Source organism: Muscardinus avellanarius (genome assembly GCF_963383645.1).
Source record: "Muscardinus avellanarius genome assembly, chromosome: 3".
Classification (NCBI taxonomy): Eukaryota; Metazoa; Chordata; class Mammalia; order Rodentia; family Gliridae; genus Muscardinus; species Muscardinus avellanarius.
Window position 1 is genome coordinate 76,189,394 of NC_137788.1, and position 16,342 is coordinate 76,205,735.

At 34.8% G+C, this 16,342-nt stretch overlaps 1 protein-coding gene across 1 annotated transcript in view; it reads right to left on the reverse strand.

Annotated features, from left to right (window-relative positions):
* COL24A1 (collagen type XXIV alpha 1 chain) overlaps positions 1-16,342 on the reverse strand; it is a gene marked incomplete at both ends in the record, with an annotated part of 326,813 nt that overhangs the window by 191,296 nt on the left and 119,175 nt on the right. The window contains one exon of the mRNA XM_080692101.1: positions 3,267-3,320. Coding sequence (XP_080548227.1) covers positions 3,267-3,320 — 54 coding nt within the window. The remainder of the gene's footprint in view (positions 1-3,266; positions 3,321-16,342) is intronic.

Sequence of the window (16,342 nt, forward strand, 5' to 3'; positions counted from 1 at the left end):
TAAAAGTGAAAGGAAAGATCTCAGCTGCCTTATTCAGTTTTTCTTCAGTTTTTTCTACTTTTCAACCTGGTTTTCTACTGGCTAGTAATTATTTTTGTTTAGATATCAAACAGGTACTGAAAGTCAATATCTTCAGGATTAAATTTCTTGTCTTTCTCATCTTCCAAACCTGTAAGCTACCCTGAGTTCTCTGTTTGTTTTTTTAATTTTTTAATCTTTTGTGGTACTGGAGATTTAACCTAGGACATTTACCTCAGAGCTACACCCTATCCCTTTTGAGTTTGGGTTTTGAAATAGAGTTTTGCTAGGTTCCTGAGAGTCTCACTACATTGCTTAGGCTACTTAATGACCCTGTTTAAGTTCATTAACATTAGTAGCTTAAATCAGAATTTCAGTATTATCTTTGACTTCTTTCTTCTATCACTTTCATTTAATCAATTACCAAGCTGTCTTGTTCCTATTTCCAAAAGAGTTTTTACCCACAGCCATTCAATTGATCTTCCACTCAACCCAGAGTACCCAATGTGTGCTATGTATGTATAAATTTTTAGGTAATGTGAGGTTTATAAGGTCAGTCAGGAGCCAGCATGGTGAACATCTGTAATCCCAGTACTTGGGAGGCTGAGACAAGAGGATCACAGGTTCGAGGCTAGCCTCAGCAATTTATAAGATCCTGTTACAAACTAAAAAAATAAAATAGGACCGAGGGTATAACTCAGAGATAGAATGCCCTGGGTTCAATTCCCAGTAAAAACAAACAAGTTAAGTGAATAAAGAGTAGTTAATTAGTCTCTTCTTTATAAATCTAAACAGAGAGACAGAAAAGCACATTAGAGATATAATATATAAAGATAAGTGCTTGGTAGATTTTTTTGTTCCCAAAATACCAGAAAGAAGATCTCAATTAGATTTGGGAAAAACGAACAAACAAACAAACAAGGAAAGCTTCTTGGGAAATGTGCTACATGATGTGGAAGCCTTATCTAGACAAAGAAGGTCGCAGGAAGGTGGAAAGATACACAGATCAAAGAACCTACAGGATTTGATCAAGTATGGTACGGTAACCTAAATAGCTTGGTTGAAGTGATACTTTTAAAAAAGCGATGATAAATGTGGCTCTGCAAGTAAACAGAGAAGGCTGGGTCACGAAGAACCTTGTATTAAACTAAAGAAGTACAAGCCTGAACCTGGAAGCTGCGGAGATCACAGGGATTTAAGCACAAGGGTGTCACGATTAAATCTCGACTTTAAAAGATAATTCCGTCAGCAGCTCAGCCGAAGGTTTAAAGAACGGTGACCGGAGGCAGGAATAACTGGAGGTCTCTTATGTTAATCCTGGTGAAAAATACAGAGGGCCTAACCTACAACACTGGCAGTTAGGATGTTTTAAAGACAAAGGAGAGAAATTTTGAGTCAGAGGAGAAATCGGATAAAGGTTATAACTGATGGCACGAGGTCGTTTAGGAGTCAGGAGAGGAGTTGATGCAAAACATGTGTGGAACAAGCGCAGGCAGAGAGAGGTGCTGATGAGGCAGAAAGGCACGGAAGAAAACCACTGCGAGGAAGGACAAGCTCGGAGGTGGCAGGGAGGGTGCTGGGCAAAGTGCAGGCTATCCAGCTAAATCTGAATTTCAGACAAACAAGCGACTTCTAGTCTATTTCCCAAATACCGTAGTCCATCATCGCACAAGTTTCCTATTCCTACATCCAAACAACCTAGATACCTGTTTTATGAGTTTTTTGTTTTTGTACTTAGATTGAGCCCAGGGGGGATTCTATCTCTGAGACACACTCAAATCCTTCTTGTTTTGAAACAGGGTTTTGCTAAGTTGTTGAGAGTATCACTATGCTGCTGAGTCTGGTCTCAAACTTGTGATCTCTTGTCTCAGGCTCTCAAGTGCTGGGATTACAGGCTTGTGCCACCACATACAGCCTTGTTTTATGAATTCTTATTCATCATCTCAGCTTAAGTGCTACCTTTTCTTAAAGCCTGTCCTCTCTAACCTATACTATACATTATATAGTATTCATTATGATAGTATAAAGGTTTTCCTGCGCATCTAGAGTGTATATCTCTTGAAAGAAGAAATTGGAACTTTTCATGTGTGTAGCCTTTGGGTATAACGTGATGTTTCTCACCTAACAGGTAGCCAGTAAGTATTTGCTAAACGATTGAATGTGCCATCTATTTCAGACATTATTTTTTTGTGTAGCTTTTTCTAGCTCATCTCCCTGCCTTCAGTTCCTTCCCTTGTTAAACCACGTTCTGTATTAACATTTCTTTTCAAAACATGAACCAGTTAGGATACTTTACTACTTTAAATATCTTTGATTACTTCCCGGTGCCCACAGGAAAATGTAGAAACTATTGAGCATGGTACTGAATATTCTTCACAACTTATTGAAAGCTAAGATTAGGAGCTCAAACTTTGCACTCATATCTGTGCCATTTGATAGTTCTATGACTCTAAGTGAATTATTTACCCATTTGCAAAAATGGGGGGTTATATTTACTTTAAGATGCTGTTGTGAATATTAAATGAGATAATTTCTGCAAATTATTTCTGGCATACAATATACAATATAGTACACTAATACATATAGCCATATACTGTTCAGTACATTGTCAGATTCAGCTATCATTAATACCTTTTCCAGTTTTGCCTGTCTCTTTCTCTCTCTCTGCTTAAACTGGCATCTTTCACAGTAGCTACACTTCAGAGCTTCCCCATTCTCCTAATTTCAGGATTCATCATAATATGTGTTTATTCACAGTGCTTACTTACTTGCAGTGCTCGGCCTTTATGAGTGGGGCATAGCCTGGTATTTAAAATTTTGCTATGGGTAATCCCTAGCATACATACAAAATAACATTAAAGGAAGTTAAAATTTATTAGATGTCTTCATGTATTTTGTCACATGTAAAGGCTTGCTTTTGTTTTTATGCAGTGAATATTTTATTGGCCCTAAATTGTTTGAGCGGTTGGAAAACTCTCATTCACTTCTTGTATATTATGGCTTCTCAGAATTGTTTTATTTTTTCTAAAATATCCTTTTTTGAGTCACATATCATTTGTAAACATGGTCATCCTAATAATTTGAGTTCATTCAATCCAGGGAAATAATTTTCAATGATCTGATTCCTGAAGTAAAGAAAAAATGTTTAAGATGTTTTATGATATTTAAAACATTTTTCTCCATTCACTGACAATTGAGATTAGAGAACTTAGATATCCATATTCATTTTTCTTCTTTTTTTTTTTTACCTTTGGTCCTTCAGGGCCATTTTGTCCAGGAATCCCAATATCTCCTGGAAAACCCTAGGGAATATAAAAATATCAAGAGTTTATTCTATAGAAAATTACTTTAAATCCATTAAGCATATAAACATCCCCTTTATTTTCGTGTCCAGTCGAAACAATTTATACTCTTCAAAAGCTTACTATCATAAAGATTATGTTAGGCCAGGCATGGTGGCACATGCTTGTAATCCCAGCATTCAGGAGGCTGAGACCAGAGGATCGCGGTTCGAGGACAGCCTCAGCTACTTAGTGAGGCCCTTTGCAACTCAGTGAGACCTGGTTTCAAAATAAAGAATAAAAAAAATAGGGCAGGGGGTATAGCTTGGAGGTCAAATGCCGTTGGGTTCCATCCCCAAACCCTCAAAAAAAAAATAAATAAAAAGATTATGTTAGGCAGTAATTTGACATTTAAATACAAAATTTACAACATGCTACAAAACAGAATTTACTTAGTTATTCAGACCTAAAGAAACCCCTCTAGTCCAGTCTAAGAGAGGAGAAGTCTTATTCAAAATTATGTTCAACTTGGAAATAAGGCAAAAAGAAGTGTTGCATGATTTCAATATCACATAGGATGGAGGGCTATTGAGGATTAGAGAAATGCACTTTGTTATATTTTACTAGCTATATGTTAAGCTGAGGAGTTTGGTTAGGTTAAAATACAAACCACTTCTGTCTGGTTAAGAAATAAACAAAGGCTCAACATATAGGAGCTTAGTTTTTTTTTTTTTTTATCTAGTTTATCTTATCGCACCCTAATTGTCCCAATAAATACTTAGCTTCTGAAATACCTTCAGAACTCAATATCTTACTGATTCCACTATCAATTAATGAATTTAATAAAATCTTTAACCTGTGTTAATATTTGTATGAGAAAAAAAGATTTTACCTTTTGGAAATTATATTAGTAGTCTAAAACAGTTGAGTCCAGAAATAGAAGTGGATAATAGTGCTAAATAAATTTTATGTTGAAAAAATTCCTAAGATGTTGCTCTAAAATGTTTAGGTTAAGATTCTTGCTGAAATAATGAATGTGCATTTGATTCATCTGATCAGTTTCTTTTCTTTTCTTTTTTCTTTTTTTCTTTTTTTTTTTTTTTTGCAGGTTTGGGGATGGAACCCAGGGGCATTTGACTTCTGAGCTACACCCTATGGCCCTATTTTTTTATTCTTTATTTTGAAACAGGGTCTCACTAAGTTGCAGAGGGCCTCACTAAGTAGCTGAGGCTGTCCACGAACCGAGATCCTCCGATCTCAGCCTCCTGAATGCTGGAATTACAAGCATGTGCCACCATGTCGATCAGTTTCTATAATGATAATAAGCTAATAATTATGGCTTCATTAATATTGCTTTTGTCACAGAAAAAGCTGCTATGATGTTTTCCATTGACAGACAAAGGACAAAACGTAAAGAAAGCTTAGCATTTCTAAAAGTAAAGAAAGCTGCAGATAAAATATTAAAATCAGCCAGAAAATGTAGGTCAGTGGAGGGATAAATGTGAAGAGAATAACCACCACCCTATAAATAAGATGTAATAGTAAACCCAATTCTGAGATATTCATTCCAGAAAAAAAAAGCAAATGATAAAGTGATGCCAGTTCATCCAGTCTGCTTTGGTAGATTAAGTGCCAGATTTAAAACTTGAATTCTATGGAGAAAATTGTTAGGGGCATTTCTGACACAAAAACAGGCAGTGATACCATAAAGACTGACTTCCAGAGTCAGAGTTCTGGAAGTTCTGAAATAGTTAATACAAATAGACTTAATATAGACTTGTTGATTGCTTTACCAAAGGAATCCTGTTAACCTACATTAATATTTGTATGTATGTACATTAAAAAATTCAGTTCTTTCCCTGATAATTTCATACCTTTTCTCCTGAGCATGCCACCCTTCATTAGTATATTAGAGGGTAGAAAACCCTGTGGACTCAAATTAAGACTCCTCTGTTCTAGTGCTGTGGTAAGTTAGTTGTTCAAAATTGAACTTAGTGTCTCCTCTATGCTCCACCCTTATATTGCATTTACTATTTACCTTTATCTACTAATTTTTAAGCCAGAATGCTATTTTTGTTCTTTAAATACTTTTTTAATACAACTTTAAAAAAATGCATCTTTTGCCTTCTTTTTTTCCTATAATCTCTTATACTTTCTGAAGTCCAACAAGGTCATTTAATGTGGTTTTTGGTTCTTTTGTGTGTGTGTGTGTGTGTGTGTGTGTGTGTGTGTGTGTGTGTGTGTTACTGGGGTTCCTGGAAGCCCTTCTACCTCCGGGCTACACTCCCAGACATATTTTTTTTTTGGAAACAGGGTCTCTTAAGCCAGTGCATCTGGATTCGAACCTGCGCGATCCTCCTGTCTCCGCCTCCCAAGCGCCAGGATTACAAGCGTGTGCCACCATGCCTGGCTATTTTAATTTTTTTCATCAGATTGTAAATTGCTTGAATACAGCTTTATATGTTATTCACCACCATATTTTCAGCGACTAATGCAAAATTTGGCACAAAATAATTACTTAAAAAAGATTTTTGTTGTTGTTGTTGAATATTGACTCAGTAGTATGGTTGCTACTTTTGACCTGTGGATACTAGTTTACAACCAGTTCCAAAATATTGGTTCGGAGAACCCACATAGGTGCTCTGAAGAATTTATAACTTCTCTATCTTACAGATGGGACTGAAACACCTTGTCATGCCAGAAAATATGGGAGCAAGAAAGCCTGTTGTCATAATACAACAACAAAATTTTTCTACATATAGAAAAGAGAGCCAACTCATTATCCAGAAAAGTAGTTTTAAAATAAAGTCAAGATTCAAGCACTTATCTGCCTTTCCTACCTGTACTATAATGGTGCTACCCAAATAGAAGACGACAAAATGTATTCCAGCCAATAAACAAGAAAGAAATAAAGTAAGAAAATCTCCATTTTGCAATCTTGTAAATGACCTAATGGTTTTGGCAGTGCATTTAAATTGTTACTAACATCACACACGAAAAGAGATAACTAGACATTTTGTGCTTCTTGATGAAAAAACACAGTATCACCCATATTTTTGCCCAAGACATACAAACAAAAATGAATATAGTCAACACTCTGTAATCTGACTACCAATTTTCAAGAAATATATAGGACCAAGAAACATGCAGGCTACACCATGAACGTATAATTAGCAAAATCCAGACTGGAAAACTCTACAGGTCAAATGACTGGGAGCTTTAACAACTAAATTGTAAGGGAAAAGAGGGAATAGGGGGAGAACTTGTAGACTGAAAGACAGAAAATGGAAGAAGCAAGCCTAATCTACTGTTTTTAAGGATGCACACTTGAGTGATCAACTCTAAAAGAAAACAAAGAGAAATTGCTTATTTGGAGCAGGAGAGATAGACTTGTGGTTAGGTTCTGAGATAACCAGCAGATCTACTCTTGACCCTCATAGTAGTTACAGGGTGCTTGTTTTTAATTGTGTGTGATATACATCTGTTTTATATAGTTTTCTTTTTTATGGTGTGTGTGTGTGTGTGTGTGTGTGTGTGTGTGTGTGTGTGTGTGTGTTACTGGGGATTGAATCCAGTGGCATTCGACCTCTGAGCTACATCCCCAGCACTATTTTGTTTTCTATTTGGAGACAGGGTCTTGCTAAGTTGTGGAGAGTCTCACTAAGTTGCTGGAAACCTCAATAAGCTGCTGAGAGGCTAGGTAAGTTGCTGAGGCTGGCTTTTAACCTACAATCCTCCTATCTCAGCCTCTTAGATATTGGTTTACAGGCATGTATCATCATACCCAGCTATGTTTTATTTTATATTAAAACAGCAAAAAAAAATTAACCCCAATAAACAAACTGAGGTGACTCTGGTTAAACATGGAATATTTAATACATGTGTGAATCTCTGTTTCTTTTTTCTTTTAGTGATGAAGATTGAACCCAGGGCTCAAAGCTCTACAACTGAGCCACATCCTTAGCCCTTTTGCTTCTTTAATGAGCTAAAATATCAACAAAGAAAAATTAAGAAGATATAAAGTGTGTTATAGTTAGATAAAATGTCCTCTAAAGAGCTCATTTGTTAATGTTTGGAATTGATATAATTGAATCTTGAGGGTTGTAATTCCAGCAGTGGATAAATCCATTAGAATGGTGGCTAGAGGGGTGGATCCCTGGGGGAGGGGTACATCCTTGAGGATTATATACATGGCTCCTCATCCCTCTGTTTGCTTACTTGTTTCTGGCCTCCATGATGTGAGGAACACATCTTATGTGCTCTCCGCATCTCTTCTCCTCCTGCCACCATGCCCTGAGACCCGCGTTTCTAGCCTCACATGAACTAAACTCCAAACCATAAGAAAATAAATCTCACTCTAAGTTATGTAGTCAATCTTTAGATTATAGCTGTAAGAATGTTGACTGGAGCAAAGTTCATATACATGGAATAAAGTGCCAGGATAGAGAATAGAATGAAATATGCCAGGGAATATGATTTCACATTTTACAGTCAAATAAATTAAATATTTCTTTTCTTTTGGTGGTACTGGGGTTCCTGGAAGCCCTTCTACCTCTGGGCTATACTCCCAGACCTATTTTATACTTTTTATTTGAAAACAGGGTCTCTTAAGCTATCCTCCTGTCTCCACCTCCCAAGCACGGGGATTACAAGCGTGCGCCACCACGCCTGGCCCTAAATTAAATATTTCTAAATTAAAACTGTATTGAAAAGTTCCGACACATATTAGCACAGTTATGAAGAGGAGGAAAATAAGTCTCTATTATCCTCATAGGATAGCTTAGAAATTTGGCCAAATAACTTTTTATTATTTTAAAAGTTTATAACAGAGTTCCTTCCAAGTAGATCTTGCCTTCTAAGCAATACATCTTAAAATATAAAAACTAGAATAAACTAGGTAACTAAAAACTTAATAGCAATGTCCATCTGAAAGGGAATTTTTTTAAATGCTCAAATGTCCTACTCAAGCTGTAACTAAAGGACCTGGGCATTTATCAAATGACAGGACATTAGCATCTTTGTCAAGCAACAAAATTCAGGGAGTTTACAAATTGAAAGAATAAAAATTATAATATTTTAAGTCATAATTTTCATTTTAAAAAATTATGTTGGCATAAACATATAAAAGAGAAAAAGTGAAAATAAAAATCTGATACTCTATAGTTCATCTTTTAAAACTTTAAAATTACACTGACATTGACAAGTCAAAACATTATTTCCCACATTATGCTTCCCTATCTCAGCTGAGTCCTCGCATCACAATTGAAAATATAATTTCTTAGCGAGGAAAAGGAAGAGTAGCTTGACTTCTGGTGCTTTCTTAATAGAAAGGGTCTGACCAATGATTTTTACCAAGAGGCAGAAAAATGAAGTAGCTTTAAAAATACTAAGTGCAATCGTGTCTTCTATTTTCAGACTCTTCACATCTGTTTGCTGCCCTAAGAGTGATTCAGCATTCTCTCCAGTAAAAACAAAGTTTTATTATTCTGTAATCACTAAAGGCTGGAGGCTGCATTTTTCATAGTAAAACCTGGAACCAAAGCACTAGAAGATTTTATTACTTTCTTAGAAAATGATAAAAGTAAAACACTGACTTTCTTATTTGGCAGTAGATGGAAGCTCAAAAGCGAGCATCCTAACAAAATAAATACATGATGCTCCATGGTATATGCTAAACACTTCAGTGGTGTTTCCAATAGGAGCAATAAAATTTATGTTTTTTTATTGAAATATATAGTCCTTCTAGTTAAAAATAGTAAATGGATAAACAACAAATAAGTAACAAAAGAAGTCAACTAATGAACAGCTATTTATAAATCGGAACAACCTCCTAATTGATTTATAGAAAGACTTTAGAAAATGTAAATTAATTAATGTACAGTGACATAAAAAGTTTCAGAAGTGGCTTGGGAAGGGAAGGAGCAGCAGGGATGGAAGGAAAGGATTATAAAAGGTGAATGATGAAACTGGTTTGACAGATATGTTTATTAAATGTTTATTATATTGATTTGATAATGTACATGTGGGAAAAATTATCAAACTGTACAATTTAGATAGGCAGCTTACTATATGTCAATTATGCCACAACAAAACTAAAAATACAAAGGTGATTGATTAAGATAGTCATTTGCTTGTGGTTCGCAACAATAATCAAGTGAAGGCCTTTAGAGAGAAAATACAATCCATTCATTGAACTAATCCCTAGAGAAAATCAGTGGAGTTCAGATTTTGGATAATTTTAGAGGTAACCACATGTTAAATTATAATAACAGCTTAAAAACAAAGTACATCTTTTGGATAACTCAAACTTTTCTTATGATTTATAATGTAGCTTTAAAATACTCTATTGTTATAGGTAGCACTTAGGCTACTAACTCTCATGGAAAACTTTCAATCCTCATTAATTTATGTTTTCTTTTTTAAAAAATCTCTGGTACTGGGGATCCAGAATATAGTAATAAGATTTTAGTTTTCATCATTTGTGGAAGTCTGTGTCACATCAGTAATATGGTGAGTTCAAGTAGGAATGTAATTTAAAACAAGATTGAAGTCACCTTTTTTGAGTGATAATAAGCTATTAAAAAATTAATGCCAACAAAAATATTCAAGAGGGCAGAAGTAATGAATTCAGGATCCCAGTACTCTATCGAAGCTAAAAAACTTTTAGCACAAGGAAACATGCAAATTTCAAATGAAGGAGATGTTCTGTCTCCTGAGAAAACCACAGACAGAAAATATGAGCTTCTGGAAAAATAAATGCAAAATAAAAAATTCATCTAGGTATCTGGCTCTCACTCTCTTCTTCTGTTTTAGATCTAAAAGCCATCAAAACAGATTGTTTTTATTAAGACATTATTGAAAATGTTTGCAATAGATTATTCCTATTCATATATCTTTCCTTTAGTAATTTCATATATGTGAGAAGAAAATATCACATAGCTGAATTCTCGAAAATCTCAACAGAGAAAGTTCTCAAAACAACAAAGGCAATAAAATTTCTTATGATACAACATACACTCTTTGTTCCAAATAAGACTTTGTTTAGGACTCACAGGCCAGGCATGGTGGTGCACACCTGTAATTCTAATACTTGGTAGGCTAAGGCAGGAGGATTGCAGGTTTGCGGTCAGTCTCAACAATTCAGTGAGACCCTCAGGAACCTAACAAGGCCCTGTTTCATAATTAAAAAAAAAGAAAAGAGAGGGTTCCCTGGGGGTGTAGCTTAGAAGTAGAATGCCCTGAAATCAAACCCCATACCACAAAAAACACAAAACAACAACACACACCCCCACCAAAAATAAATAGCGCTCAAAGTACTTTTATTATTTTTTTGTGTGTGTGCACTCTCAAAGGAATCTTTTTTCTAAGATTGTTAATTCTGAGGGGAATGTAAGACTTGAATTGCCAATGGCCACCTTTTCCACAATGCATTCTTGTGAATAAAACCAACAAAAATAAGTCAGGTTAAGAGTCGGAGAGTGTCTTGATTATATTCATTGAGTTCCTATACCCAGCCAAACCTCTAGGCACACACACTACTGGAATTTCTGATTAAATTAGCCAATCTTGATTATTTTTTGCTTAAAACTAAGTTAGGTTTCTGTCACTTTCAATAAAAACATCCCAAGTACCGAGAGAGAGAGAGAGAGAGAGAGAGAGAGAGAGAGAGAGAGAGAGAGAGAGAGAGAAGAGAGAGAGAGAGAGAGAGAGAGAGAGAGAGAGAGAGAGAGAGAGAGAGAGAGAGAGAGAGAGAGAGAGAGAGAGACTGATTAGCTAATACATTGAATTTCTCTAGTTCTTTAAAAATATTTCATTTTTTATATATCTGTGCTTACCAAATACTGTTCCCTCTTTTTAGAATATCTTTCTCCTCTATTTTTACTTGATCAATTCTTACTATTTCTTCAAGTTACAGCTCAGACAACCATGTGTCTTAGAAGTCTTTAAGTCCAACAACCTATTCAGAGTATTTCTTTCATGCAGTTTATTACCAACTCAAGTGTAACCTGCTCTGTGCAGCCTTTCATAGTTTGCCTCATTCAGAATCAGTAGCATGTTCCTTTATATTCCTTTTGAACTCTGTTCATATGGCTTTTTAAGCACTAATTATATTGTAATTAAGAGCATATTTCTCTATTCCCATTATATGAGAGCTCATGGAGGAAAATATAGATGTGTTCTGTTCACTTTTATACCCCCAACAGTTCCCGTGTCCCTGGGAGATAATGTAGCACTGATTCCTTGCATTTCTGTTCATCATGAAAATATGGTCTTGATTGTCCACAGTTCTAACTTTTCAGGGATTTTCTGTGTATCTAAGATGGAGATAGAATGTTTCTCTATAGACAAGGCCAGGAATTCTTAATAAAGTTTCTTTCTGGAACATGTTATTTTTTATGGCTGCCCATTGCAATAGGTTGTTTCCCTTAACTCAATATATCTCTTATGTCATGCAACCCACTGAATGCTCAAATAACATCCAGTTCTCACCCCATCAACAGTAGAAACTGTATTGAGGTGAATCAGTACAAAAAATGTTACCTCTGGAAACTATTATTGCTCAAATTAATAGACTACCTTTTGTCTTTGTCTCAAGATTTTTATGTCTTTTATCAAAATCCCAGAAATTATCTGGCTAACTTGTTGGCTTATTGGATAAAGTCCAAGATTCTGTTTTGGTGATGAGGATGGGACAAAAATAAAGACATAGCTCAGGAAGTATAAGGAGCTCATGAGATGCGTAGGTTTGAATTCAGTTACCCTCCTTGTTGCTAAATGTCCTTTGGTCCAAAAAGACCATCAAGTTGGTCTGTTCCCAGCCTTCAATCCTCAGGTCTTCCTCACTGTAACAACTAGTACTAAGATTCTTCTTGGGTAGGCAGAAGAATCTATTTCCTTTAAGACAACAAAAGCTATACCATTTATACTATATATACCATTATGAACAGAAATCAAGGAAATAAATAGAATTTGTTTGGTCTATTTGAGAGTTGAGAAGGCAAGTTTCACATTTTTTTTAACAACACAGAACTGTAATAATAGGCCAGACTATCTATCTACTGAATACACTGCCTCTGACTTTATTTTAGTCTAGAATCCAGTCTTATGTAATTTGGTGCAAACCTACTTTCACAATCTTACCTATGATTCTAAAAAAAATCTCCATCAGCTAACCAGTTTTATTCACTGCCTATAAATCCACCATGTATTTTACCTGTATCTTGGGCTTTGCTCTAGAGATATAACCTCATTAAAATGGCTTCCTTCTTTCCTACTATTCATAAATAATCTAACTCAAGTTCCATTTTTTTTCCTGTGAATCCTTCTTTACTTTTAATACTTATATTGGCACACTATAGTCACATCATAATGAAGGTTCTAGTGATAGTGACATACATACATACATACATACATTTGGTGAGTTTTTCCCTGTGTTCCTCCTCACTCCCTAACCCCTTCCCCATACATGAAGACCAACATTGGTACTCTTATACATGTACATTATGTCAATGGGAAAGTTTCTTTTACTAATTCTCCTTCTCCCTCTATCCCAGACCACCTTCCTCACTCTCCTAGGCCTTCTCTTCCATTATCTAGAGTCCCTCTTATATCCTGATTTTGCCCAATCTTCCACATATGAGAGAAAACATTACCCTTGACTTTCTGTGACTAGTGAATCTCACTTAACATAATGTTCTTCCAGTCCATCCATTTTCCTGCAAATGACATAATTTATTGCTGAGTAGAATTCCATTTTGTGTATATCCCATAATTTTGTAATTTGTTCATCTGTGGATGGACACCTAGGTGGATTATATAATTTTGCTATAATGAATTGTGCTGCTATAAATATGGATATGCAAGTATCTCTATAATATTTGAATTTCAGTCCCTTTTTAAAGATACCCAGGAATGGTATAGCTGTATCATATGGTGAATCCATTCCAAGTTTTCTGAGGAATCTCCACACTGATCTCCATAGTGGCTGTACTATAATTTGCAATCCAACCAACAGTGTAGAAGAGTTCTTATTTCCCCATATCACTATCATTTATTGTTGTTTTATTTCTTGATGATTGCCACTGTGATTGGAATTAGATGAAATCTCAGTGTAGTTTTGATTTGCTTCTCCCTGATTCCTAATGATATTGAACTTTTTCCATATATTTATTGGTCATTTGTATTTCTTTTTTTTGTGAAGCGTCTTATTAATCCAATTGCCCATTTCTTGATTGGGTTATTTCCTTTAGTATTAAGGCTTTTAAGTGTTTTGCATTTCTACATATTAGTCCTGTGTCAGAGGAATAGCTGGCAAAGATCTTGTATTGTATAGGATTTCTCTTTAGACTCTTGATGGTTTCCTTTGCAATATAGCTTTTTTTAAATTTTTATTTTTTTAGTACTGGGGATTGAACCCAAAGCTTCATGTGTTCTAGTAAAGCATTCTACCACTGAGCTAAATCCACAAGCCATTTTTTAATCCTTCCACTTCATTTTGTTCTTTTTCTGTTAACACTGAAGTATATTCTCATAAGATACCTTCATCATTATCTAATCCTTATACATATATCTTATTTTTTCCAAGTAGAATATACATTTCCTCAAATTATGGGTAACATCTTATTTTTAAATATATTCTGCAGTGTTTATTAGACACAGCTATGCACACAGTATGAATACAATAAATAATCTTTTATTGGATGATTTAATGATTTGTTTTCTTTGAGCACCACTTTTTGACTGACAACTTAAAAGACAAAAGTACCCAACCAAATCCAAGTCATTAAGGATAACAAAGAATTCATTTAAGGGAAAGGAATCCATTAATGCTAAGTTCTAATCAAATAATATAGCTGGCCACAGGCTGGATTATTTCACTTACATACTAAAATGAACATTTAGAGGTATGGCTTTATTTGATATGAACAGATTCTCCAAACTAGCTTCAGTCTGTCTCTAATGAAGACCACCCTGATGGAAAAAGAAGATCCACTGCTTGGCCACTTGTAGTACTTTTGTGATTAGTGGTCTTAAATCACTTTTGTGATAAACAACCAGCCCCATTTACAAGAAAATCATCCAAAATTCAAATATTTGGCGATCTCTGTAGCCTAAGGGAGTTAACAGCTGAATCAACAAACTTTCTAACTATCCAGCTACCACATTAGAAGGTAGGCTTCTGCCAGAACTAGAAGTTTGCATAAGATTAGTGCTTAAAACTGTTACTACTATGTTTAAAGAAATGGAAAAGATTCCTTTTTTAGCATTTTCCATATGATTTTATTAAAAGCAGAACAAGAATTAGTATGGAAAGAACTAACATTTTATATGTTAAACCAAGTGACATTTTATCTTTAGATACTTCTCATACTTATAATTATATAAGACCTACATGCATATATATGTTTACTTCATTACTGCAAAAATTTATTTGTTTAAAAGACCTAAAAATTAAGAATAGAATAAAAACTTTGAGGTGGTTTGTAGAGATATTTATTCAGTCGATCTTTAATTATGAAAAGTTATCTTCAATGCCAATGGCAAATATTTAACATTTATTACAAAACTTCAGAGTACTTTTCTTTCAGTGTTAGGAAGATCTGAGCTTTTTTACTGGAAGAGACTAATAAGAAATGTTGGCCAGTTCTGTCCTTGCTGGTTAAATAGATGACTACTTGGTATGTATGATTAATTTGAGGTGTACTGAAGTTTCCAATCCACAAGTTTCTCCCTGCTCAACAAATAACAAGTTCTGAAATTAAAGGCTTGTTGCATTCATTTCTGGTTTCTTTTCAGTGTTGAAATGTAAATATCCTTGAAAAGGAAATATATCGTAGGTAAATGTTAATAATTTACTGCTTAGAGTGAAATGTATTTATCAGGACTTCCCCTAAAAGACTTTGATGGGAAGGACAATTTACTAAAAAAAAAGAGCAAATTGATTGTTTGAGATGAATAGGAATTCATGCTGAAAAGAGAAATAACATTGATATGAAAACCAGGGACTTTAGGAAGGAAATTGTTTTTTAAAAAATTTTTATTAGTGCATTGTAGTCATACATCTTAATAGAATACAAGATGATAGAGACATACATGCACAATTAGAACTTACTACATTCCCACCCCATTCTTTCCCTCTCCCTCCTTCTCATATTTGGCTTAGTGATTGATTTGTTAAAGTACATCATGTACATTAGAGAATTTCCTTCTTCCCCCCTCCATCCCCTCAGGTCATCTTATTTGCTCATCTATAGAATCTCCTTCTTCATTTAGAGTTCCTCCTATGACCAATTTCTCCCTAGCATTCACATATTAGGGAGAGCATCCTAGTTTTTACTTTTTTGTGACTGACTAATCTCACTTAGCATAATGTTCTCCAGTTCCATCCATTTACCTGTAAATGACAGAATTATGTTTTTCTTTATGGCTGAGTAAAATTCTACTGTGTACATATCTCACAGTTTTTTATTCTATTCATCTGTTGATGGACATCTTGGCTGGTTCCATAGTTTGACAATGGTGAATTGTGCAGCTATGAACATAGATATGAATGCATTAGTTTGGCAATTTGGTTTCCTTTCTTTTGAATACGTACCCAGAAGTTGTATTGCTGGATCATATGCTAAGTTTTTTTCCCATTCTTCTGAGGATTATCCATACTGTTTTCCAAATACCACCAACAATGTATTAGAATTCTCACTTCTCTACATCCTCACCAGCATTTGTTGTTGTTTGTGTTTTGAATGATTGACATTCTAGTCAGAATTAGGTGAAATCTCAGGGTAGTTTTGATTTGCATCTCTCTGCTAATGATGTTGAGATTTTTTTATGCATTTATTGGCCATTTGAATTTCTTCCTTTGTGAAGTGTCTATTTAATTCGCTTGCCCATTTTTTGACTGGGTTATTTGTTTTCTTAAGTACTGAGTTTCTTGAGTTCTCTGTATATTCTAGATATTAGTCCTCTATCAGAAGAGTAGTTGGCAAAAATCTTCTCTTGTTCTGTTGGCTCTTGATTGACGTTCTTGACAGTTTCCTTACGGA